The 26,673-nt window shown below is 45.7% G+C and overlaps 1 protein-coding gene and 1 long non-coding RNA gene across 5 annotated transcripts in view; one reads left to right on the forward strand and one right to left on the reverse strand.

Moving 5' to 3' along the window:
• Positions 1 to 372: 372 nt before the first annotated feature.
• Positions 373 to 3,949, reverse strand: LOC134481755 (uncharacterized). Its single transcript, XR_015637051.1, has 2 exons — positions 3,384 to 3,949; positions 373 to 2,219 (listed from the first exon to the last, which is right to left on the reverse strand). It is a non-coding gene; the product is annotated as an uncharacterized LOC134481755 (long non-coding RNA).
• Positions 3,539 to 26,673, forward strand: part of Ccdc149 (coiled-coil domain containing 149) — a 95,221-nt gene continuing 72,086 nt past the window's right edge. For all 4 annotated transcript variants that reach the window (NM_001432958.1, NM_001432959.1, NM_001432960.1 and 1 more), the window contains exon 1: positions 3,539 to 3,731. In NM_001432958.1, coding sequence (NP_001419887.1) covers positions 3,684 to 3,731 — 48 coding nt within the window. In that variant the 5' untranslated portion in view covers positions 3,539 to 3,683. The remainder of the gene's footprint in view (positions 3,732 to 26,673) is intronic.

Raw genomic sequence — 26,673 nt, forward strand, 5'->3', positions numbered from 1 at the left:
ATCCTGCTGCCTAAAATATCAGTGATGGCTTCATGCAGCAGCTGAGCTTACAGACTCTGCTAACCCAGGTATCCAGAAAAGGGCTTTCCCACCTGAAGGCCAGGAGAGAGCAAGGCAGATGGCCCAGATCTGCCCACTCTCCCTACAGTCTATTTCATCGACAGGTCAGAATGGAAGCAGATGGTTTGCCAGAGGGCAATATATTGGCAGACAGTACCTTGCTTTTTAGGTAAGAGACAGGCTGTTAGGAGTAAGTGCTTGGCATTGAGTTAATTAACCCTAGAGGTTCTGCTGTAGGATGACCTCCTTCCAGCCTCTTGGATTGCAAAGACAGTGAGCTAGGTGGGCTAGAATGATGAGAAGACCAGAGGATTCAGTAGCATATTACTTTATTCTTCCGCCCCTTCCCCAATTCTCTAGAGCATTAGTCTGAACACCATCAGGACAGGGATCATGGACTACAGTGTTCTTCACCTTTTCTAGGGTGAGTTCAGGTACAAACCCCCCAAAAAACCCACAGATAGGCTGGCTTCTTGGCCATAGTCCCTTCCCAGTCCGTCAGTCTATTGTAGAAACTTTTGTGGATGGGATCCATCGTAGGGTTTCTGTTACTGTGAAGAGACACTACGACCATGGAGACTCTTATAAAAACATTTAATTGGGGCTGGTTCACAGCTCTGAGGTTTAGGTCAATACCTTCATGGCAGTGTGCAGGCAGACCTGGTGCTGGAGAAGGAGCTGAGAGAAGAGGCCACAACACACCTCCTCCAACCACACCTCTTAGTAGTGTCATTCCCTGGTCACCAAGTATTCAAAACCAATGAGTGCATGGGGGCCATTCCTATTCAAACCACCATAAGAACCAGGCTGTGATGTCAGGCACAGATGCTCCTCTAAGGGCTGACAGGGAGAGCTCAACACCCAGGACCTTTATTCACTGACAGTGCCACTACCTACTATCCCGGTTACCTGCTGATATACAGCAGGCCAGCCCTGAACACAGGGGCTTAGGCACTGCTTATTTACTGCCTGAGTTGTGGGTCGTCAAATTGGGTAAGGCTAGCTGTGCAGTTCTTCTGTTGTCTTAGCTGGACTTACTCAGACACTTGTGTCAGAGGGGACTTCACACATGTGGTGGTTGGTTGGTGGCCGTCTGTCTAGGGAGTCCAATGACATTCAGTAAGCCATTCTGGGACTGCTTTCATGGAAGTGTTCCCAGGAGTACTATGCAAAACTAAGCCCTAACCCCCAAAGGTGCTTAATAACTTGATTATTACAAAACATTTGTAAATATTTGTTGTGGTTTGCCCTGGAGTTATCTGTATTTTGATGCTAATTCCACTGCCCCAAGGACAGCTGCCTAGTCACTACTCAGGACTCAGGTGACTTCACCAGAACCTTCGCCCCATTGAATTTGTAAAACACAGGTGAGGGGCAGGTACATGATAGAAGGAGGCCTGTCATTAGATGAGATGGAAGGATGGGTGGGAGAGAAGTTTGAAGGAAGAGGAGGAAACTGGAATGAAAAGGGGAAGAAACAGGAAGGACAGGGAGAGAAGCTGTGGCAGGACAATATGGCAGGTGACGTTAAGATTCCACATTGTACCTTTACAGGTTGTTATTAATGTTCTTAAGGGATGGTGTGTATGGGCTTTGTATGTTTAGGTGGGCAATTATATCTTATCAATTGGGTCAAAGGTTATTGTGTTGTGTGTTTCTTTATGTGACGGTTTGAGTGTAGGAAAGTGTGCAGTGGAGTGGCTGGAGACACTGGGCCGCTGTGGAATTGGGATGTGTGTTTCTGGCATAGAAACCTGCCTTGGGAACTAGCTAGGTAGAGAGATTGCTGACGGCTCAGAGAGAGGCTTTTGGCAGTGTGATACGGGATGGAGCAGAGCAGGTGAGACACTTTGCTGACTGAGACTTAAGATATCTAACAGATATCTTGGGGCACCATGTTGCCGGACCTAGTGGGGATAAAAGACAACCATACTTTTTTTATTTTTTATATTTTTACAACAACAAATATTGCTTGGGCAAAGCAGATCAAATGACCAAGCCCAGGATGAGAGAGAATGGAAAGGCTGCCATCTTGGAAACAAGGAAGAAAAGCCAAGAGCAGAGCTCGGCCTCTCTCCTATTCTCAGGTGTGATATTTCACCATATGGCATGCTGGGGCTGAGGCCATTCCTCCACATTTCAGCACTCAGTTGCCATAGCTGATAAGAAAGAGAACATCTATGTCACAGAACTGATCCACGGTCAGTAGGAACTAAAAATGTAGGTCCATGTTGGCCATGAGGCTTCTACCACTGTCAGATGGATTTATCAACTTCTCAGGCTGCCTACTCACTTGTACAAGCTGTGTCCTCCCCAAGTATGGAAAGGTTTTGTTGGCAACTATGGAGGGGAGGGGTCACATAGCACTCACGTGAGGGTCCCTCTGGAATTCGCTAGTCTTCCCTCCTGTGAAAGTTTAATGGAATTATCTTTGTAAAGATGTTTTTATTTATTTTTTTTTGAAAATTTCATACAATAGATTTTGAATATTCTTATATTCTTTCCTCTTCTTCAAATCCTCCTAGGCCCCTTTCTCTCCACCCCCAACTTCTTATTCTTTCTCTCTCTTAAAAACCAATCAACAAACAAAAGCATTAAAAAAAATCATGGCGTTCTATCCTCTTGGCTGACTATGACCGAACATGGGGCCTGCCTTACAGGGTGTTTGAAATGTTTAAGAAAACTGATTTTCCCTCTCCCAGGAGCTATTGACTGCAAATAACTTCTTGGTGAGGGTAGGACATTGTGGCCATGTCTCTACTCAGTGCTAGGAGTTTTGTGTCTGACTTGGGCTTGTATGGGTTTTGAGAGTCCATAGGAGCCCTGTTGTGCTTGCAAAATGTTTCCTTGAAGTCATCCACTATCTCTCTCTTACAGTCTTTCCACCTCCTCTTCCACCTAGAACCCTGAATAGCACAATCTTCAGTCCCACCATCAAGCTTTTTGGCCCTATTCAGAATCTAAAGTTTTATTTCCTAGTTTTGTACTTGCGTTCTATTACGACGTCAGATACTTAAAAAGAAATGTTGGTCACTTTAAAAATCAGAGTAAGTGTACAACGTGGAGGGTTTCATTCATATGCTCAACCAAAATGTGCAGAATATCTACTGCCTGCCAAGGTTGTTCCAAAGCTTACTCAGGGAAAAGAGAGGCCCTTCCTTGGTGGAGCTTCAATTCCAGTGGTAGAGTCCTGACCTGACAGGAGATGGCTGGTTAGGGGAGTTTGGCTTCTCAGTGTGGGGGTGACACCCACCTGTTCGCCAGCCTCCCTCCCTCACCGTAGGCCTGGGAATGCTAGAGTCTGGGGTTGTGTGAAGACTCACAAGCAGGCTCCCTTCTCTAGGAGACACAGCTGGTGGCCTGGGGTCCCCGGGGTGTCCCGGCTGGCGCCTGCCCCGAGTCACTGTAGGGCAGTGGTTGGGGCCGGCTCCTCCTCCCTTTCCTCCGCGGAGGCTGACGTGGAGGCAGCGGCGCGGGCGGTCGCGGGAGGCGGCGGCGCGGAGGCTCGGAGGTGCCGGGCCCTCTCTGGGCTGCGCGGGGTCGGGGTGGCGGCGGCGGCGACAAGAGCCGGAGGAGGAGAAGGGAGGCGTCCGTGCAGCCTGTTCGCGCAAGCCGGAGGGGACATGGACGGCGATCGGACCGAGAGCGACTGGCAGGGGCTGGTGAGCGAGGTGAGGCCGGGGCTCCGGGTCGGCCTCTGGAGCGGCTGCAGCGGGTTCCCAAGCCCCGCGAGGGCGGGTAGCAGGTGGCCGCAGCAGGACCTGCAGGTGCACGGTCCATCCCGCACTTTCAGGCCTGCGGGGGCGCCGCGATCTCCCGCACCATCTGGTGCCAGGCTTTGGGGAGGGGCCTTTCGCTCGCCAGTGTTTGGCCTAGGATTGGAGAGACTGAGAAGCCCTGGGATCCGGGAGGGGAAAGAGCCAAGCCCCACCTGCCTGCCTAGTCACCACTGTTTTTGAAGCAGGCGATTGGACGATTCCTGGTGCTGAAAAGGTGACGCCTGAGGGACCATCCGGGCCCTTGGGTAACAACTGGGCAGGTGATACGACTTGGAGTAGCGGTTTGGGTGAAAGAGTTTGGCGTCCTTGGCAGTAACTGGTTCATGAGTTCACTTACTCCATTCACTCAGCTCCTTTCCTGCACCTACAGTGTGTGTGTGTGTGTGTGTGTGTGTGTGTGTGTGTGTGTGTGTGTGTGTGTGTGTGTGTGTGTGTGGTAGTGAAGCCATTTATTTCTCCAAGGAAAGTGACATAGGTACAGAGGTGATTTGACCTGTGGATAGTGACAACACCACGCCCTCCCCAGCGAATGGACCAGAAGGGAGCTTTCAGACTCTTAGGTCACCCCCCACCCCTTGAATTCACCCAGAGTTTGTTGGCTCAGGTGCGGCCATTAGCTTTTCCAGGTGAGAGGGATGGTGATGTCTTTCTTCCCCTAGCAAGCTCCCATTCACCTCCCTCAGCTGTGTGGATGGTTCCTCCAGTTATCTAGCCATTTAACACCAGTGTGTGTAGAGCAATGAACTCCACCACTTAGGGCCACTTAGTTTAGTTCCTTTAAGCATTGGTCTAGCATTGGAAAGGATGATCCCTGTATCTCTGCCCATGACCAGCTCCACCTTCTCTGTCAGGCTGTCTTATCTGTAATACAGCTTTATGTCAAGGAATAGATCCACTGGGAATCTCATGTCTGGGCCCATCCAGAATCATCCACAGTAGGAAAAGATGATGGGGGCAGTGTCTCCATGGAAGTCCAGTACTGGGTTCTGACATGGAAGGTACAATATTCTTGTTCCAGTAGATCTGTGTTGGGATTGGTTATTACCAATCAAGCACATTAGCTCACCACGGGGATGCACACCTGTGATCCCAGCACTTGGTAGAGGTAGAGGCAGGAGGATCAGGAGTCCAAGGCCATCTTCTGCTACACAGTGAGTTCTAAGCTCTGCATAAGACCCTGTCTCCCTCTAAACGAATAGACAGTAAACAAGAAGTTACTTACACTGTTCTGTGCTTAGAATTCAGTGGTCACCGATTCAGAAGACACTTCACACCTCCTGCCTTCAAAACACACAGGAAGTTTACTGGTGTAGTCTGGGAAGGAAGTCACTCAATAAACAATAAGAAACGTCTTGAGGAAAGGACTGTAATCAAAGCTGAATTGTACCAGGTGTCCCTCCAGGGTGTCTCCCAGCGGCAGGTGTTTACTCGGACTGCCCACGTTGCATGGGAGCGGTATCCTAGCTAGCCTGGGTTTTTTAATTGGCTCTCCAAAGCCTATACTTTGAACTCCCTACACAGAAGTAATTAATAAATGTTTGCTAAATAAGCCCACAGATCCTGAAATGGGTCTTTTAAAAGTTGTCCCATCCACCCAAAGTCTTGTTGATATTATAACGTACAAGAGCCATGCAATCGTACTATAAAAATACATTAAAATTTTTATGTCTTAAGTTTATAATTTTGTATACGTTCCTAGCTATCACAGTCTACATGCTATAAAAGAATGGAATTTGTTGTTTCGTAGATGTTTATTAAAGACCCCTACCGTGTGAGCATGAGCAGAATTTGCTTTCTGCCTTTGGTACTCATGCCTGTCTCTTGACTGCGCCCTTCATGTCAGTTACAGTACAGAAAACCATGGTTTCCTCAGCTGTTGAGCCTCATTCATTTATATAGGAATCACTTCTCAAGCAGGATGGGAGTCGGGGCTCAGACAGGGCAAGGAAGTACTTCTAAGCCTCACAGCTTGAAAGTGGAGGAAACAGGACTTGAGTTCTGGTCTGTCTGGGCAGTGCTTTGTGTGATCTATCTGCAGCTCTCATAAACGGCATGCCTTCCTAGGCAGGGGGCCATGTTTAGTCCACTTTTGTATCAGAGGCAAATGGCTCAGCTTTCTCAAAACGAGGCCTGAAGAGTGGAGTTATTCTGGATGCTCATAAAAGGGCAAGTTTCTGGGTCTTCAATGTACTGCAACGAATGGAATTCTGCTCCTCAAACGCCCACAGATATGACTGCGTTTTAGCTCTTCATAACTGTTCATGTGTTTTTATTTGGAGGTAGGGTCTTTGTATATATTGTGAGGTCGAGAATCTTGCAATGAGACCATCTTACATTTAGGGTGGGCACTTAATCTAATGTCTAGTGTCTCTTCACAGAGAGGAGAGAAAGGCTTGAGACAGAGACACAGGGAGAAGGTTATAGGGAGACAGACACACAGAGAAAAAAACTTATGAAAACCACCAGAGACTAGAGTAGTGCAGCACAAGCTGTCGTGTGCCCGCTGGCACAGATTCTGCTTTCCCTGACCAGGAGAATGCATTTTTGGTTCTGTTTTTAAGCCTTAGCTGGTGTCCATTTGTCACATCAGCCACGGGGAACAAATCCACCTACTGCTGGAAAGTGCTGAGAAGTGTGTGCTGAGAGATTCAACCTCTAGTCTGCCTTTCTTGAAATTTCAGCTGCTCAGAAGTACCTATCCATGTTTTTAGGTAGTAGGGTTCTCTGTGTGTGCACTGGGCCTGGTAGTTAGTCAGCTTAAACGCCGTGAACCATGGCTAGTGGCATTGCCAAGTTTTTTGAGGATCTAGAGGAAGCAACTTGGACCAGGGCCAAATGAGCTTTGTAAAGGAATACCATCTCTTTCTGCAGAAGTTTGGATTTCAGTCCCACCTAGGCCACCATTTCCCTTCCTGCCTGGAGCCCTGGCTGTCTTTCAGTTGGTTTTCTCCACTGGTTCGGACATGGTTTTCATTTAAAGTGAGCCTATAGAGATCAGGCCATTTCCCCATATCTAGGGTAATCAGGGGTGACAGCCCTGCTATAGACACTCTACATGTGAAAGATTCATGGCCGATGCTCAAAGCTGGACATTCAATGCCTGGGGAGGTGCAAATGGCCTCTCGTTGCCACACGAGGTGAGTGTTCAGTCGTAGAGAAACCATGAAATCAGCCACACACACAATCCGTGACTTGTGTTAATTACTTTTCTGTCTCTGTGGCTAGTTAGACAAAGATAACTTAAAGGAGGAAGGGTTTATTTTGGCTCATGCTTTCAGATGGTTCAGACTATTGGGTCGAGGAAGACATGGTGAAACAGAGTGGTGAATTCAGCTCTCTTGCTGGCTTTCTCCTCCTTTTCCCATTCATTAGTCCAAGCCCCTGGTGTAGCATGGTTCTGCTCAGATTCAGGGTGAGTTTTCTCTCTTCCGTTATTCTTCCCTGGAAATGCCTAAACAGATATGCCCACAGCAGAATTCCTGCAAACCCTCTCAGTAATTCTCAATGCAGTCAAGTTGACAGTCATCTCTTAGCCTAATCACTGACTGAAATTTGGTTGGTTCATTTGGGCATGTTATATACAGTGGCTGTGAGGCAGGCACTTAACCCTCTGTCTCAGCTCCAAGCCACAGTGCTTTGGTTTTGAAAAACTCATGGCCAGTGTAGAGTTCAGGCACGTGGTTAGCTGATCTGAAGACCCAGTGTTTAGTTTTAGTGTTGACTTAGACTCTGAAGATATTAAGATGCTTAAACACAAGCCACGGCTCTACCTCTTGCTTGGTGCAAATGATCAAAACCTTGAGTGTTAAAATGGCTAAGACTCAGAAGTAATTTTATCAACTGATGCTATGAATTAAACTGTGTGCCCAGAGTGTATGTTTCCTCTATCCCTCTATATCAGTGTGACTTTAGTGTGACTTTATTCTAAAGTAGGGTCCTTAGAAACATAGGAAAGTCAAGATGTGTTCTGACTGCTTGGACTCTTGAAGACACAGGAGAAAGATGGCCAACTAGTGACTGAGGCAGAATTTGGAGTTAGCATCAAGTGAAGGAACACCAAGGCTTGTCAGCTGCCCCTGGAATCTAGTCAAGGCAAAAATGGAGCTTCGCTTCCAATGAACAGATCTGTTGACACCTTGGTTTGGCTTTCTATCCTCCAGGACTATGAGAGAGTTGGTTTGCACACTTGGTGTATGGCAGTGTTATGGTAAGCCCTACCTAACATGCCCAGTCACTCTGATTGGGCGTGCTTTTTTGCACTGTTGGATTTGGCACACCAAGGATTACCCGCCTCCCCATATTGGAGCCTGCTTTTTTCTAGATTCAGTTAGCCTTCTATATTCTCAAGTTCAAGTCCAGAGAGGAAGTGAAGACACTTGTCTAGTGTCCCATAAAAGCCTAGGACACTATGAACACCTTTAATTTCTTCTCTCTGTCTCTGTCTCTGATTGTCTCTGTCTCTGTCTCTCTTCTCCTTCCCTGTGTCCCCCCCTCTCTTCCTCCCTCCCTCTCTTCCTCCCTTTTCTCTGTCTGCCTCTCTCTCTCTCACTCTCTCTCTGTCTTCGGTATGTCTTCCTGTCTTCTTTTCTTCCTCCCTTGGGCTCATGGTGATCCTCCTGCTTCCCGTCAGCATTGGGATTATAGACATGAGCCATTATGCCTGGCTGTCAAACCCCTTGGGAGGTCACCCTCTTTTCCAATAGGGATTGCTTAGCAACGTTGTAATCTGATGGTTTTAGACCTAGATTTGTGCACATCGACCTGCTAGGGCTCCTAGACTGAGAACAGGGATAAACATAATTCCCAAATAAAACTGGGAACTAAGCAAAGACAGGAAGAGCTGCCATGAAGCTCCCATGAGCCTCCTTGTTTTCTTTCCCTCACCCTTAAGAGAACAATAAAAATGCTCACTTTTTTTTTTTTTGAGTTTATTCTGGAACTCTGTATATAAACCAGGCTGATCTGCTTTCTGAGGGTTGGGATTAAAAATTGCACTACCATGCTTGGGTACCCTAGGTTCTGTGAGGATAAAAACACACTAATGCCTGCTTGTACTGAACCTTGTGCTTGGAAGGCAAATTTAGACAAATGAGCATAAACTCTAGGACCTTAGCTTCGATGAATGCAAAACTCGGATCTAAGGAACTTCACTTTCTAAGGAAAATGGGTGTATCTTGGGTGTATCTTTTTTTTTTTTTTTTTACAAATATACTTGTTTTTATCATATGTACATTGGTGTTTTGCCTGCATGTATTCTGTGTGAGGGTGTCAGATCTTGGAGTTACAGACAGTTGTGAGCTGTCATGTGGGTGCTGGGAATTGAACCCTGTTCTTCTGGAAGAAGAGTCAGTGCACTTAACCACCGAGCCATCTAGCCAGGGTGTGTCTGTTAAAAATTCAAGTTACCTACTCTCTAAATGTAACATTTTAAATAGGATAGGCACCCATGTTACTGTGCTGTGGCCCAGGGCCTATGCTCTGCTCTGTGAATCCGATCAGAACCCGGCTCCCTGCATCTTAGTGCTCTACTATAATTTAGGGCATGCCATCAACTGGGTGGTTGGACCTGGATGCTGCTACTTTTATATCCTAGCCCATAGGAAGGGGAAAGAGGGAGGTATCCAGAGCAGGGGCTTTACTTGCCTGAGGGATGGATGGAGAGTTTCTTGTTTCACTTTGGGTCACAAGCCACTCCTTTGAGTGTTGTCATATGACCAATATGACTGAAAGGATAGAAAGAAAATATAACCATTAGCTAGATAAACCCAACCTGTATTTGAAGGATCTACTAAAAGATGAGAGTCTCCATGTATATGGAAAGAAAAATCATCAAAGAAAAGAGGTAGATAAATTGAATTTTATCAAAATTAGGAGTTATTTGCCTATGAAAGACTTGCTTGATAAATGCAAAACACGCCATGGATTGGGAAATAGTATGTGCAGAATACATATCTCATATCTAGAATATATAAACAATTCTTATAACTCAATAAGAAAATAAGCCATCTAATTTTCCAAATGGGCAAAGTTAAGTAGATGCTGCTCTGAGGAAGAGATAGGGATGGCAAGCACCTGCACAGGTGTTCAGCACCATCAGTCACTGGGGAAATGGAAATTGGAGCCACAGGGAGAAATGACAACACTCTGTTAGAATGGAAAACGGCAAACAAACTAATAAAGAACTAGCAGGATGCAGAGCCAGCAGAAGTCTCCAGAAGGAATAGACCTTGGCAGTCACTTCTGGAGAGAGAGAGAGAGAGAGAGAGAGAGAGAGAGAGAGAGAGAGAGAGAGAGAGAGACTGACTGTGTCTGTCTATGTCAGTGTCTGTCTGTCTGTCTATATCAGTGTCTGTGTGTGATGTGAGTGTGTGTGTGAGTCTGTCTGTCTATGTCAGTGTCTTTATGTCAATGTCTATGTGTAAGTGTATGCATGTATGATGTGTATGTATATGTGTGATGTCTGTGTGTGTATCTGTCTATGTCAGTGTCTCTGTTAGTGTATGTGTATGATATGAGTGTTTGTTTGTTTGTCTATGTCAGTGTGTGTGTGTGTGTGTGTGTGTGTGTGATGTGAGTGTGTGCATGCACGCCTGCGCATGCACAGAGCCCAGCAGTGGATATCCAATGTCCTGCTCTATTACTATCTGCCTCATTCTCCTGAGACAGGGGCTCTTACTCTCCCTAGAACTAGCCTGGTAGCCAACAAGCCGCAGAGATCTTCCTGGCTTCTCCCCACTTTTGCTGGGATTAGTGCTGGGCTACAAGCATGTACCACACCAACAGCTGCCTATCTATGTGAATACTGAGGGTCTGAAATCAGGACCTCATGTGTGGGCAGCAAGTGCTCTTATCCACTTCCTTATCCAGCTTTCTAGCCCTTCGTATGTTCTCTAAACACACTTTTATTAAGGTTTCTTTGATATATAAATCCCCATACTTGTTTAGTGTATACAGTTGATTGTTGGGGCATCAATATCCACCCAGTGATGGATATTAGACCAAAGAATAAAGAAGTCTTTGAAAAGCCAAAAGTAAAGAGATAGAAAACCCTTATGGTTTACCAGAGCTTTGTAGTGATGTGAAAGAGGAACTTTGGGGAACTTTCTGGTTTGATGGATGTATCCTTTATCTTGATTATAGAGTAGTCATATTGGGGGTGACTGTAAGTTTATTAAAGTTTATAGAACTTCAGACTTTAGAAAGGCGGGTTTCCCTAGGCAAATTATATGAAAATACTACAGTAAATATATTTCTTTTAAAGAGGAGGCAGTGGATATTCAGGACAGCCATTGCTATTGACAGCCTTACTCTGTATCTTTGTAGTTCTTCAACTCAAGAGGTTTGTATCTAAAGGAACCATTCATGTTCCTTCCCCAGGCATCACTCCCTCTCCCCCAACACTCATCAAACTGGGCTCAGCATCCCTTCTAGGAGACTAAGGACCAAGTCCTCCTTTGCAGTCAGATTCTGCCCTACCCTTGATGCAGGATATACTTTCTTATCTCTGGGAGGTCTTGGTAGAGGGAGTTACTGGGGAGCCATTTATGCTATGATATCATGAGGCTAAGGCATTCAAAATGGAAACCACCATCGCTTTGTTGCCTGGGTTTTGCTGGACTTCCCTTCTCTGGGACAGAAAGGCAGAATGTCTGGCCTCTTAAAATGAGACAGACACGTGCAGGGAGAACCAGGGCAGTGACTACAGGAAATGGAGGTGACAAGGGAAGACAGCCTATCCTACTAATCTCTTGAAGCATTTTTCTCCCATTAGCTGCTTTTTATTTCATAAAAGTATATTATGAAATAAATATACACAATAGTATATTATCTAGGCACAGGAGCAGACTTAGAGGAAGTGGGATGTGAACTGGGTCCCTTCCCTCTAGCTCAGCCTTCCTAATGTTGTGACACTTTAATACAGTTCTTCATGTTGTGGTGACCCCAACCATAAAATTATTTTCATTGCTACTTCATAATTGTAATTTTGCCTCTGCTGTGAATGTAATATAAATATCCATGTTTTTTAATGGTCTTAGGTGACCCCTATGAAAAGGTCATAAGATTCCCAAAGGGATCATGACCTACAGGTTGAGAACTACTGTTTTTAGTTAAAGAGGGCAAAGGCTATCATGAGCAGAGATGGGCCTGAGCTGGTTCCTCTGAGAGGAAATATTCCAAGGAGGGGCAGAAGCTACTTGGTGTGGGGATAGCATGCACTGTAGTTAGTAGACAGGGTAGGTCAGTGGTAGATCGGGTAGAACAAATGGATTCAGAGGCCAGACAGCAGGGTATGCACTGATGTAGTCAGAGCACAGGGGCACCAAATGTTTGTTCAGCTAAAGTCCAAGTGATGAAAAGTACTTGGGAGAGGTTTGTTTCCATTGAACTTGTCACAGAGCTTCAGTCGTCTGCAGGTCACGGTGCCAGGCAGTGGGGATGTATAAACTATGTAGTGACTCCCAGGAATCAGGGAGAGACAGGGAAGGGTGAGCCACCACTGATCTGACCTTGTCTGCCAACAGTACTATTCTCAGTTGTTTTATGTGGTCTAGAGAAAGGTCTACGATAGCCAGAGAGCTCTGGTTTTGAATGGGTGACTTCATTACGCATACAGTAAGTAAAAGAACAAATAGCAATTAGCAGGTAGAGGGAAGTTACAGGTAGACAGTAAAATATTAAGTCAGGAGTTTGCAACACTTAGCAGACTCAACTGGAATAAGACAGCTGAGAGAACGAAGGGGACACCATCACATCGGGACCTTACAAATAGTCAGCAGAAAATAAAACAGGCAAATCTCACTGAGGCTCTCAGTTGCAGTTTGCCCTCCAGGGTCCCAGGCCAAGCAGAGTGTCCCATCAGCTAGGCCTCCAAGTAAAAGATGAAATAGCAGCAGATGGAGGTGACATCAGTAAACAGCTATGAGGGTAGACTGGGGAAGCTGTCCAGTCGGCTGGCTGGGATTCCCAATCAAGAGTCTCAGGGGGTAGGTTCTCTTCATCCTCCTCAGAGATGAACTTTCCACAGCTGAATAGCAGGCTGCCTCATTCTATGGGGTAAACACTGGTAACCACACTTGGAGATAGCTTTACTTTCTATCCGTTCACAAGCACATGATAGTTTAGCTTCTTGCTGATTTCCCTTCTCTCCAATACAGAGGTGCAAGCAAGTCAGACCTAGGACAGAGGGTTTCAGAAGACCCTTGATATAAGCATGCTTGTGAGTGTGCATGCGCATGTGCCCATGCTTGTGTCTGTGTCTCTCTGTGTATACCCTTTTCTAGACTCAGCTTCTCGGTGCGCTTGAACAGAACACAGCAGTTTACCAATGTAATTTGTATATTACAACAGTGAGTCCCAATTATTCTGTAGTTCTTTATCTCTCTACTGGATGCCCAAACCTTTACCTCTTGGGCATAAGTAACTCTAAATTTTTAATTTGTAACCTTACACTGAGGACCAGACTTGTCCATTGTGGAGAAGTATAGTGGTAAGTATAGATTATATGACCGAGTCAGTGCTCAAAAGAGTGAAGAGCTAAGGAAATGTAGAATTAGTGGGCATTGAAGACAACGGCGCTGAGAAACATTTCAAAGGGAGACCCCTGCAGGAGTCACAGCAGCTGGATGGGGCAGATGGAGTGGAATGATGGCCTTGATGGGTAGCTTGGGCATCATGGGAATGGGAACGACAGGAGGTGGGGGCAAAAGGGCTTGGTAAGGAGAGAGTGCGTGTTCTATTTTGATCTCTGCATTGTTCAGCTTGCTGGGAGTGCTTGAACTCTTGTGAGGAGAGCAGAGTGCTCACTGGGAATGCTTCTGATGAGCAGCTATCTTTGTAGTGGCAGGCTAATTTCAGAGTAAGTTTATTAAAATTAGCACATGAAGGGGGGATTGAGTGCAACTGCTATTTTTAACTAATAGGATTCATGTTCTCTCCTATGTGGAGAAATTCACATATGTACTTCTAAATTTGACAATTTCTTACTTCTATTATGTTAAGAAATTAACTGAGTTTCACACTGAATAAAACACATTGGCTGAAGATTGGAAGAGGATGGTGGCTAGTCTCTGAATGAAAATGACCAGAGTAAATGATGTTTCATACACACAGCCTCTTTCTCATCAGTCACATCAATCACACATGCCTGTTGCATGACCATGTTCTGGGGAGACTTGAACAATTATCTGGTTATCTACCTAGGGCACTGCTGATAGACCAGAGAAAAGATTCCACTTTAGCTTGGTCATATCATGGGGTTACCGGGGCTATTTATGGGAGTGTGGGTGACTTCAAATCAGCTGTTTTACCCAAAAACCCACCCAGCCTGATGACAGCTTATAAACCTCCATATCCACTGAGTTCCCTGTCCATCTTGCTGGCCACTCCACTCAAGTCTTTCCTCTTCCTTAGCAATTGCTCACTGCTTATAAACTGCAGAGAGGAACCTCTAAGGCTTGGCATTTTAGATCTTGAGCCTTTCTCAGATCTTCTAGACTTTCTGAGGTTCTCCAAGCCTTGTGAATTTTCCTCAGCTTCTTACTTCTCTCCAGGAAGGAATGTTTCAATTTGGAAGAAATTGCCACTTTGGGTGTCTCATGGCGAGTGTTTGGCCTAGTAGAGGGTCTGTTCCTATTTTGGGGGACCTCAGACAAAATGGTACAACATGTTGGGTCTAGATGATTCCCAGAGAACACAAACTATAATGGTTTGGATAAGAATTATCCCTTACCCAAGATTCAGGTGACAAAAGTTTGATTCCACAGCTGGTGGATGACATCATTGGGAGGAGATTGGATCATGAAGGTTCTGACCTAATCAATGAATGAATTAGTGCATGGATAGGTTTATAATTTCATGTGTTAATTGACAAGTGATGAAAACTAGGAAGAGGGGCTCACTTGGAGGAAGTAAGCCGCTTGAGGAATGCACTGGAAGGGAGTGTCTGGCCCCAGAGTTTTCTTCTTTCTCCTCTGCTTCTGGCTGCTATGAGGTGAGGCACTGTTCTGTACCATATTCCTCTTGCATGATGCTTCTACCTTGACACATGCTTGAAAGTAACGGGCCCAGTCAACCTTACATTGAAACCAAGAACCTTTCTTTCTTTTAAGTTGTTCCTGTCAGGCATTTTGTTATGGTAATGAATGGCTGATCGACATACCTTTGGTTGATTTCCCCTTTTCATCTCACCCATTTAATCTACTGTTTCTATTATCTATTTTACTGCAATAGACATTCTAATTTTGCTTGGATATTAGATCTTCTTCAATCTATATTCTATACAAATTACCAGTTAAGCTACTTTAAAAACAAAACAAGAAGCAGGTTTTATTAATGTTCTTACTTGGAAACCTTCAGTGGCTCCCCATTTTCTGGTGCTAGCTTCATAAATTGGCTGCTTCAACCAAATAGATCCTGCATACATCCTGGCTCCCTCCTTACACCCTGACCTCACTGGGATAAGGCTCTTATCCTTGGTCAGAGCCCTTCTCAATTTTTCCTCACTGGGCTGAAAAGGCGATCTTTCCTGTGGTGGTTTGAATAAGAATTGCCATAGGTTCATTTATTTGAATGCCTAGTCACCAGGGGTAGGCACTATTTGAAAAGGATTAAGAGGAGTGGCCTTATTGGAGGACTGTGTCATCAGAGCTTTGAAGTTTCAAAAGCTCACTTCCCCTTCCCCTTTCTCCTTCTCCCCCTCCCCTCCCCCCTCTCTCCCTTTCTCCTCCCTCTTCTCCCCACCCTGTGTGTGTGTATGTGTGTGTATGTGTGTGTGTGTGTATGTGTGTGTGTATGTGTGTGTGTATGTGTATGTGTGTGTGTGTGTGTGTGTGTGTGTGTGTGTGTGTGTGTGTGTGTGTGTGTCTTGCTCTCTCTCTCTCTTGCTTTCTCTGTCTATGGGTCAGGATATAGTTCTCAGCTACTGTTCCAGTACCTGCCTGCATGCTGCCATGATGATGATGGACTAACCCTCTGAAACTGTAAGCAAGCCCCCAATTAAATGCTTTCTTTTATAAGAGTTTCCTTGGTCATGGTGTCTCTGACAGCAATAATACAGTGACTACGATGCCCTTTAAAAATCATCGTGATTGTTGAGCTTGAAGCCAGCACTTCTCTTCCTTCCTCATGCATCTCACCTGGAAGTGCTATTCCACCAGCTCTGGCCTGCAGCCTGAGAGAGAGTGGAACATTCCTGTGTATCTGTGCAAGCTCCTGCAAGATTCGTGAGAGATAGGGCAGGTGAGCTTACAGAGAGCCAGTAGACAGTTTTAGAATGCTGACACTACCTAGGAACACAAGCTGACAGGATTGACCCATTTTAGACCTGTTTGATTTTATCCTCATTTACGAAAAATAAAAGTGGATGGCCCTGTCCACCTACTGACCCACACTTTGATTAGTTGTACATAGAGCTCAGCAGTGTTGGCTGGCCTCCCCCCCTCCCCCCGTTAAACTTTGTGGGAATGGTTGGTGCAATGGAGGTCCACCCACAGTGTTAGTGGGCCAGGCTGGGTCACAGGTAAAGGTCATCCTTCAGTGCACTACTGGGCATGCTCTGGTGCAAAGCCTCTTCTGTGGCAAAGATGCCCTTGGGGTGTCCACGGGTGAGGTCCAAGGATGAGCTTCTTATCATGATATGCATTGTGACAAGTGTCTTGTTGGGAGGCAGGGGGAGAGGACAATTTAGCAGAGGAAGGAAGAAGGTTCTAGGTGGGGGTGACCACTAAGGCAGGAAGGATGGGCAGAATTTCAGCATGTGAGGTAGTTCGGTTGTTTTCCTGATTCTATATAAAATACGCTGACAAAAGGAACTTAAAAAGAAAAGGGAGGAAGGGAGGATGGATCTTTCCACTCACAGTTCCAGGGTAGAGCCTATCACATGGGGAAGTCAAAGAGGCTGGAGCTGGAAGCACTTGGTTACATTGTACCTGCAGTTAGGAAACATGAACCCCCCTGTTCAGCTAGCTCCCCCTTCTTATGCATTTTGGGGCTGGCCTCCTTTTGGGTGGGTCTTTCTACCTTAGTTAACATACTCTAGGTTATTCCTCAAAGGCATGCCCAGAGGCTAACCTATGCTAAGCAGCCCTGACTGTTGTTATCCAGATGATTCTAGATCCTGTCAAGTTCATAGTATTAACCTGTCCTGTGGGAATACGGAGGAAGGGTGTTCTAGGTAGAGGAAGCAGGGACAGAGAAAGTGCTGAGCTAGCAGACCAAAGGCTTTGCCGGTGAGATCTCAGCTCATCTGTCTTTAGGTGGGGACACTCAGACTTCAAGTATCCTGCTGGTAGTAGAGAAGGTACCAGGGTGGTGAGTGTAGCCTTCACTCTGGAGGTGAATGATGGAGTGGAGTGATCTGGCAACTGAGCAGAAGAAACTGCCTTTGGAGATGACTTGTCTGCCAGGCATGGTTGATGGAGACAAAGGCTGACAGGGACAAGGGCTAGACAGACGCAGGAGCCCATCTGTCCCTGTGCCTGAGCCTTGCTTAAGTGTACTTTCCATCCATCTGAGTTTACCTTCCACCCATTCTCTGTCCAAATGACTCTGGTGCATCCCCACCGTCCTGGCTGGTTTCCTACTTGACACTGCCATGCTCATCTAAGTCCTCGAAGTCTGCTGCTTGGTTGCTCCCTGGACTTGGGTAAATCTCCTTGTGTCTTGGATGCATTATTTTTTCTGGACTTTTGTAAAGAGGAGGACCCTATCTGCCTGGTACCTCTCAGAAAAGAAGACCAAGTGAAAATTCGTATGAAAGTGTGTTTTCAAGCCCCACTCCCTTATAGAGGGCTTAGCATTGTCAGGCTGTAGGAAAATCCTTCCTCAGGGCATCAGGGATGCCTCTGCAAACGGAGGTGATGTGTCAGCTGCAGCTGTCAACACGATGCCATTGAAAATTCATGCTGATGGGGCACAGATTGACGTGCCTGCTTGCTCTGCCATCTGTAAATCCACGATGAAGGCAATATTGAAGGTGGTTGGGTAGGGTGGGGGACTCCACTTTTCTAGCCACTCCAATTTGCTTTATAATTGGCTCCAGCTTGATATGTATGCTGGGGTCAGCCTGTAACCTTTTTTTTTCTTCCTTTACAGCGTTTCAAGACCTTGCAGTGTGCTTGCTGACTGCTCTGTCTAGTCCAGGCAACTTCTAGTTCTTCTAAGAGCCTCTTAACCTCCATCCTCACACCTCCTTCATTGTTCCTGAGAAGGATCTCATCATAGGCCCACACCATTCTGCCCCACTCCACTTTAACCCCCTTCTGGTCTTGAATACATCTGTCAACCACTCTGATTTCCCGTTTTGCTGAGTGAAGTCAAGTTTAGTGCTTAGGAAAAAGGCATGGTGCTTTTTCACAGAGAATTAGCAATAACCTCCTAACAGGACTGTTTTAGATGTAACATCAGACCTCCTGCACCCAAATTTCTTCCACTTTTTCTATTTCAGCCATGACTGCCAGCTCAAGTACTCATAAGAATTCTGACTGTGACTTTTCCTTGCTCAGAGAGTCTCCACAACTCTTGATTGGCTCTCACTTTGGCCTAAACTTTGCTGCCATTTAAGACAGTTGTTACTTTCATCTAAACCAAATGGACCAACTTTATATTGTGTTTCTCTTTTCACACATCTAGTACTTTTGGCGAACAGAACCACTTCTGGTTCTTTGTAAAGATTGGTCCCCCCCCACACAACCTTTCCACAGGCCCAGAATTCTGCCCAGAACTCTTGTATACTTCTTTATCACTATTTGAATTCAAGGCTCAGCCATCAGTGTCTTGTGCCACTGCTAAAATTATCTTCCTGCCTGCCATCCCAAACCATCCATTTAGGCAAATTCACCCTTAACTAACTGTCCCTGGGGCAACTTTCCCCTCAGAGGCTTAAGTTGGGCTGTTCTCGCCTTGACTTCAGCCTGGAGCTTTTCAGGTGAGGACAAGGCTGATTCATTGCTCATTCTCCACTGGGTCCCTCTTAGTGCCTGCTCTACCATGAGCAAATTCAGAAGAGATGACAATCTGAATGGTTTGTCGTTAACACTTGAATTGAAAAACTACTGAATCAAAATAAGGACATCATATTTTTTATGAGAACAACATGATTGTCAGAGTTTTTTTTTCTCTAAGTCTTTTTCTTCTATCCATTTTTATCCCACAGAGCTTCTGACTTTCAAACTCTAGATTGTGATCTCCCAGAGGCAGTAAGTCAAATCGCCTTTTAATAAGCTCTCGGATTTATGAGTTTACTAGACCTCACTTCCTTCCTCCCATTTCTTTCCCTTCATTCTTTCCATACTGGAATTTTACTATGTAGAGATACTGCAGGAAAAAAGGCAGGCAGAGGCTGTGGGTGGAAAATCATTTGGTTATAAAAAGTTATATCTAACCTGCCCCTGAGTGGTCACTAGGCTTTCTTCTGCTCTTGACTAGAATTAACTTTCCCCAAAGATCATCTACCACTTAGGCTTGACTCGTCTGCAGTGAAGTTCCACAATTTCTGTTTTTGAAAAATACTTATTTTATTTTCTCTTTTCTGTTTATGTGTGGGGGTTGGGGTTGGGGGCACACACACACACACACACACACACACACACACACACACCTGTGGAGGATAGAAGAAGATTTCAGAGCCCCTGGAACTAGTGTTATACATGAGCCACCCGATATAAATACTGGAGATTGAACTTGGGTCCTCTACAAAAGCGGCAAGTGCTCCTAACTGCTGCGATGCCTCTGTAGCCTCAGTCACACAATGTGTTCTATCAGTGTGGTCATCATCTCATCATGCACAATAGTAACAGAATAATTCCTTACACCTATTTTCTTCAACTATTATTAAAAAGCACTGACTATATTCTAGGTACTTTCCCAAAAGTCAGGGTGCACAATCGCAAAGCGCATTCTTCCCATAACCACCTTGGTGGTTAGACTGAGCAGGTGTCACTTTACAGAGAAAGAAATGAATTCTGAGTGTTTATTCAGTACCTGTTTTGTGGTTACTCAGCAAGAACTGGGAGCAGAGATGTCCACTTCAAATCACATGGTTTCCCATCTAGTTTGTGCTAGAAGCCTTGTGCCCAAGCCCCTCTATCCTCACTTTCTGAACTGTACCTCATATTGGCTCCAATCTCACTTAGGCCTAAACTCCAAAACTTGGGCTAAAAAGCAGGATTTTGTTTTGGCTCAAGATTCCTGCCTAAACTCCACATAGACTAGAAAAAGTAGCAATGGAGTTAGAAGCCCTGTAGTTGTGACTCTATCCTAAAGGGGGCATCAAAACACCTTCTCTGTTGGTATGGGCTGGAAGCAGGTATACCAGATGACCCAGTAATACTCAAAGGTTTACTTCCCCAACTTAGGCTTGTCTCTTCCTGGCCAGGCAGAGTATCCTCAGGCAGCATGGAAGGCTTGGCCATGATGGCCTAGATTTTTGAAAGAGGAAGAAATTGAAAAGAAAAGTAAGTGGCTAAAGTTATTATATAGATATGATAAATAGCGTAGGTAACAATGGGTTTTTAACTTTAATATTGAGTAATACAAATTTTCTGTACGTTTCAAATTTAGCAAATATGGATATGTTTAAGAAGTGGGAAAAAATCTTTAGTTTACCCAGACTTGACTGCCGTTAATATATGTGTGATCTCTCATTTCTTATGTTATCATTTCTACAAAATGAGTCTGTAGTAGATGCCGTTTTAATTTTGTATCTATGCGAAGACTACCCTGCAGGCAGTGTAAGCACACATTTGAGGTGGAAAGAAGAATGCATTGTTTACACACGTATGCAACCACGTAGCCGAGTGTTAACCACTCTATTTGGCAATGTGAACCTAGGAGAGGGAGGCCTAAAAATGTGAGGCAGACTAAAGCCTCATGCAATATGCGACTTTATCCAGAGCATCAGTCACATATGCTGAGGGTTAAGAAGAGTCACCTGAGTAAAGTGTGCAATCACAAGGATAAGCTGCATGTGGCAAACACGTTTTCCCACAGAGGCGCATGACTAACCACAGCTGAAGTAACCTCACTGATAGCACAATAGACACATGCCGGTGTTTATAGGGGAGCAAGTTCTAGAATGCTTGCACTTCCCAATTCTTACCTTTTTTCTTAGGAAATTCTAGAAGAGGGAGCTAGAATAGTGGCTAGAGGTTAAGGGGACTTGCTGCTCTTCCAGAGGATCTGGGTTCAATTTCTAGTACATGCATGGTGGCTCACAACCATCTATAACTCCAGTTCTAAGGGAGTCAATGCCCTCTTCTAGCCTCCTTGAGCACCAGACCAGCAAGGGGTACACAGAAATGTGAGTAAGGTAAACACATAAAGTAATTTAAAAATGAACAAACAAAAATTTCTTTTAAAACATAAAAGAGAAATCTCTGAGAGAGAAGAGGCATCCATGGTAGCCCATGCCCCTCCCATGTTCTGTCACTCATGTAGTCTTGAGAGATAGCTGCAGTCGCCGTCAGCCTGTGACTCATCCACAGCTGTCAGTAACTGAAGGTTGAGTGGGCAGACGGGAATGTGTGTGTAACGCAGGAGCTGGGATTTGAACCCCAGGCTTTTCCAACTCTGCCTGAGCCTCAGGAAATGTGTGAATAAATATACCAGTGAAATTGAGGTGTCCCGTTCCCTAACTGGGCATACCTAGTCCTGCAGTGACTTGATGTGCCAGGGAAGGCTGACGGTGGAGGGGGCGGGGTTAAGAAGGGGCTGTGGGGGGCAGGAAGAAGAGTGTCTGTGGTCAGGATGTAAACTGCATAAGTAAATAAATTAATAAAAAAAATGAGGGGGTGAGCCAGGTAGCCTACTATACTGAGTTTTTAAGTTCAGAAAATATGCTTTTAATTTATTTCACTTTTATTTATGTGTACGTTTGACTGTCTCTCTCTATGTATGCCTCTTGTATTTGCAGAGATGCCAGAATAGAGCGTCAGATCCCCCGGAGTTGGAGTAGCAGATGGTTTTGAGTTGCCCAGTGTGGGTGCAGGGAACTAAACATGGCTCTTCTGGAGGAGCTGCAAGCACTTTTAAATGCTGAGCCATCTCTTCCCCTTTTGCATTAGGTACCAGACAGAAATCTTCCACTTAAACTCACTGGAATATTCACACACTTTTGTGTCATGGATAGCCAATGTCAGCTGTCAGCAGTGACACAGAGTTTTAGGGGAGACTCAGTTCCTCACTTGTCATTCCCACCCCAGCCTCCTGATCTCTGCACTGCATACCTCAGGAAGGTGTTACTGCCTTTCTCCTCAAGTTCAGTTAGCATCGGTGAGGTGGCTTGCAGGCTGTCCATTTGATGGGCCAGTATGCTGCAGGAAGGAGGAGAACACAAAGAGAAAAGTGTCCAGGAAATTCCAGAGAACAATTCTGCTTCTGTCTTGTTGCTTCCTACTTATGGGCCAAGCACCATGTCTAGTTCATAGGTCCTCACTGTGAAGGCCACATGAGTGCCCAGGAGTACAGCACCGAGAACCCTGTCTGTCATGGCTGTAATAGTTCTAGGTCAAGCACTCGTTTAAAATCGTCTTTGTGCCTTGCTACAGTGTGGACAGCAACCAGTTCTGATGGTTAGTCACTGGTCCTGATAGGAGGGACTGCAGAGCTGGCTCAGCTGTCCAGAGCACTTAATGCTCTTTCTGAGGACCAGATTTCAGTTCCCACAACCACACTGGTGGCTTACAACAGTCTGTAACTCCAACTCCTGGGGACCCACCCTCTTCTGGCCTCTGAGGGCACCTGCACACACAAGCACATAGAAACACACAGACACATACATATAAACACAAATGAAAGTGAAATATGTGAGGAGGAGGGGGAAGAGAAGGGGAAGGAGGGGTTGGCAGAAGAATGACAAGAGAGGACCACCTCTTAGTAAATGGCCAGATTCCAGGCTAAGCAGCAGTTTTTATAATCTCAATTAATCTCTTACAGCCATATGCAATCATGGTCTCCATTTTATAGATGGAAGACCTTAGGATCAGCAAGAGACACCATTTCTTTGCCAAGATCATTCGGCTAAGGTTGAAGAATGGGGGATTGGTATCCATGGGCATGTGACCCTCAAGTCCAGGGCCTAACTTGTTATTTACCACAGCTATGCCCACTGGGGTCCCTCTACCTCTGCCTTTCATCTCCTTTAGATAAGGCCAGCTGGTTATTGAATCTGCAGTTTATTTTGATATTTCTACCTGTGCTGATCCTGATAATGTTGGATTTCTTTACTGATAGAGAAATGTGTAAATCTGGATGTTACCTGCCTCAGTGACATCCGAATGCTGTGTCAGGAATGCTTTTGGTAACTGTCAGGTCTTCAGACTATCTATACGTGCTGCACTGCTGTCCAAATGCTATCTTGATGAATGGCAATGACTGAGGTGGTGATGGTGGGGGACAAACAGACTGTGGTGGGAAACAAAACTGTGCCTAGTGCTGGTGTGAGTTCCACTGGTGATTTGGAGCCAGTGAGCATTTTCCATCTTCCTGAAAAGCCATAGTCTCTGGCCACCCATGGGGACCCTTTGTTAACATAAGCAATCCGTGTGCATGGTTCACACGCAGCCACAGAAATGGACTCCCCTGTAACAACTCTTTACACTTCAGCTTGTCCTCTGAAAACTCCAGTGGTTTGAATCCCCACCCCGCATCCCAGAATGAGTCTCCACCTGAATTTTTGCTGTGGGCTGGTTCTGAACTGACAGCTCTTGTTGAGGAAAATTTCTCCCTAATCAGTCATGCCTGGAGATGGTGGAAAGAAAATAAGCACAGTGAAGATGAGGCGGGAGAGCAAATTAGCAATGCTCTGGAAGAGCTGAATAGAGCACAGAGCGAGGGAGCAAACAGCTCCCCGCCTCGGGCTGCGGCTGGGGACACCTTCATCCTGCAGGCGGAAATTCAGGGCCCAAGTGGCCCTTTAGGGATGTCTATGAGGTTCTCATCCAGAGAAAACGACTGTAATGATCACGATTGGTTGGAATCCTGGCAGATGGTGGCGAGAGCTCTACTTACTTGGGTAATTAAAGCGGTAAGGATTTGCATGGTTGATTTGAAGGATCTCGAGGCTGCGGGTGCCCACATGTAGGGCAAACTGCGACGGAGCACCTCCTTGCTTTAGAGGATTTGCACCTGGCACCAGTATGAGTGGATGAGAGTGGGATTGGGGGTGGGGCTTCCACCCAGGCTTTGTCTCCAGTGCTCTGGCCCACTCACGGGACTGTTCAGCCCAGCAGGAGATACAGAAAGGTGGGGTTTGCTGTCAAACCTAAGGAGGGAGACTGTTTCTTTTCTTTTGGTGGTTCAGATGCAATTCTCTTGATTACTGTGGTGAGAGAATGTGTACTATCGGGAGTCGTGGATGTGACTCAGGTGCTAACGCACCTTTTGCCTGTTTAGCACGTGAAAATTGGCAGCTGGATCCCCAGTACTATCAAAGGAAAATGGTTGGTGGCATTAGAGTTTCAATGCTTTATTCTAGGTGAGCTGTTTAATGGAATCCTTGCAACCTTTCTGTGAGAGAGGCAGGATGGTGTAGCCCAGGAGCCAGGGGCTAAGTCTGCATTATCATCTTACTTTTGCCCTGGCAAGCTGAAATAGTTTGCTGGTATTCTGGGTTCCTTAAAAACAAACCCTTTATATCCCCTCCCCTTTCTTCTGTAGAGGGGATAGATGTTGATCAACGATGTTTAAGGAGCTATGTTATAGGTGGGTACCAGACTCCAGATTGATAAAGGCCATATATATTATGTACAGGAGGGAAAGAAACTCAAGCACTGGATTGGATTGGAGAGTAGCTCCTTGTGTTTTTTTGGGTAGCGGATAGCCATGAAACCCACATGGTGTTCTCCAAACCCCAGAATCCAACTTGGCAGCAAAAATGATGCCTTCACATTAGTTCATCCTGACTTCCCTTTGTCAACAGCTGCCTGGGAGGCAGATGGAGTCCTGAAGGGACCATATCTCAACTCTCTCAGGAAGTAGAGACTTCCTCTCTGAAGTAGAAAACATAGCCCTGGGTCCCCTCTGGCTTGTCCTGTTGGGAGTATGTCTGAGAAGTTAGGAGCTGTTAGATTCTTCAAAGGGGCATTTTAGCCCTGCCAGCAGAAGGTTAAGACCTTTTACACCTATCTATTTCTATGTATGTATATATGTATGTATGTATGTATGTATGTATGTATGTATCTATCTATCTATCTATCTATCTGTCTGTCTATGGTTATTTATTTATTTGCTAGGCATATACTCTACCAATGAGCTTGATTCTAGCCCTCCAATGCTGTCTGAAAAAATAGTCTTCTATATGGCTCAAGTTCTTACTTAAAAGGTGTCCTACTCAGCTTTTCACACGCTGGCATTACAGGCACACACCACCACCAGTGGCCTGGGGCCATTTTATGATCTTTCTCATTCCGGGGAAAGCTGAGCCGCTGTAGTTCCCCAGCTTTTGAAGTCAGCCTGACTAACACGTGCCCCAGCTTTCTGCTGCCTTTTTGATGCTGCTCGGCCCTGAAGAGCTGAGCTGAACCTTTCTCCTATGTGGAGATGATAGCCAGAACATGCCCTCCTTTAGCCTGTGCATGACTGATGTGTAATATAGTAGGTAAATAGACATGTGAGGGCCTACGCACAGGCTGTCCTCAAGTCCAGATGGCTCTAGGTCCCCACCCAGCAACCTGGCTGGGGATGGGAGAGCCTCTGCTGGCTGCCCGAGTGATCGCAGCGCTGTCTCTGGAGCATTTGATCTCTGTAATAAACTGGAGCTGCACACCCCACTGGCAGGCAACATCTTGGCCTCAGGCAAGGTTGGATTATCCTTACAGTGGTGGCAGTAGCACCGGTCTAGGGAAGCGGTTAGTTTGACAAAACGTGCTCTATTCATCAAAGGAAGAGGGATGCCCTGGCTCTCTGTGGCCAGCAGCAGAAAGAGCAGCCTTCTTCCCTGGCGTTCCTACTCAGCTTTTACAGGCCCAAAGGAGGCAGGGAGTAGGGAGCATGAGAGGAAGCGTGGTGTCTTAGATGGTGGGAGGGGAGAGAAGCGGTAAGAAATGGATTGAAACAGATATGCAGGTACATCTCGTTAGTTACCACTCCAGTTAAGCAAGACTGTCGGGGAATTTCACATACCCCCCAGCTACTGCCGTTCACGTTATAAACTCTTCCAATTACCTGAAATCTCACTTAACTTAAATTCCAGCACATCCCCTGCGGGATTCAAATAATCAAAGTTTGCCTGTCGAAAGTAATCCCAAGGAGGGAGAAATGGGAGGGTGAGCCTGAAGAAGATGGATCATAAAAAAAGTCATCTTCCAGGATTCCATTAGAACCACTAAGCCAGTGACTTAGGAATGCTGGATTGTTGTTAGCTAAAACTTTCAGAGGAGAGCACCATCATAGTAGAGGGTCTGTGCTCTGGGAGGTATGCCCATGGAAGATGGGCAGAGTGGGAAGGAAAAACTTGCACTTAAAGCTTGAGGGAGGAACAGGGAGAGATTTGAACTAAATGCGGGACACTGGCTGACAACATGGCTTTTTACGCTAAACACCCAATCATATCATTAAGAAGTTAAGGACACGGGCTGGAGAGATGGCTCAGCGGTTAAGAGCACTGACTGCTCTTCCAGAGGTCCTGAGTTCAAATCCCAGCAACCACATGGTGGCTCACAACCATCTGTAATGGAATCCGATGCCCTCTTCTGGTGTGTCTGAAGACAGCTACAGTGTACTTATATATAATAAATAAATAAATCTTTAAAAAAAAAAAAAAAAAAAAAAGAAGTTAAGGACACATTTGTGTCTCTCTAAGGGATTGAGAGCCCATTTGGCAAATCTGCAGGATTAGAAT

Source organism: Rattus norvegicus, chromosome 14 (genome assembly GCF_021556685.1).
Source record: "Rattus norvegicus strain SHRSP/BbbUtx chromosome 14, alternate assembly SHRSP_T2T, whole genome shotgun sequence".
Classification (NCBI taxonomy): domain Eukaryota; kingdom Metazoa; phylum Chordata; class Mammalia; order Rodentia; family Muridae; genus Rattus; species Rattus norvegicus.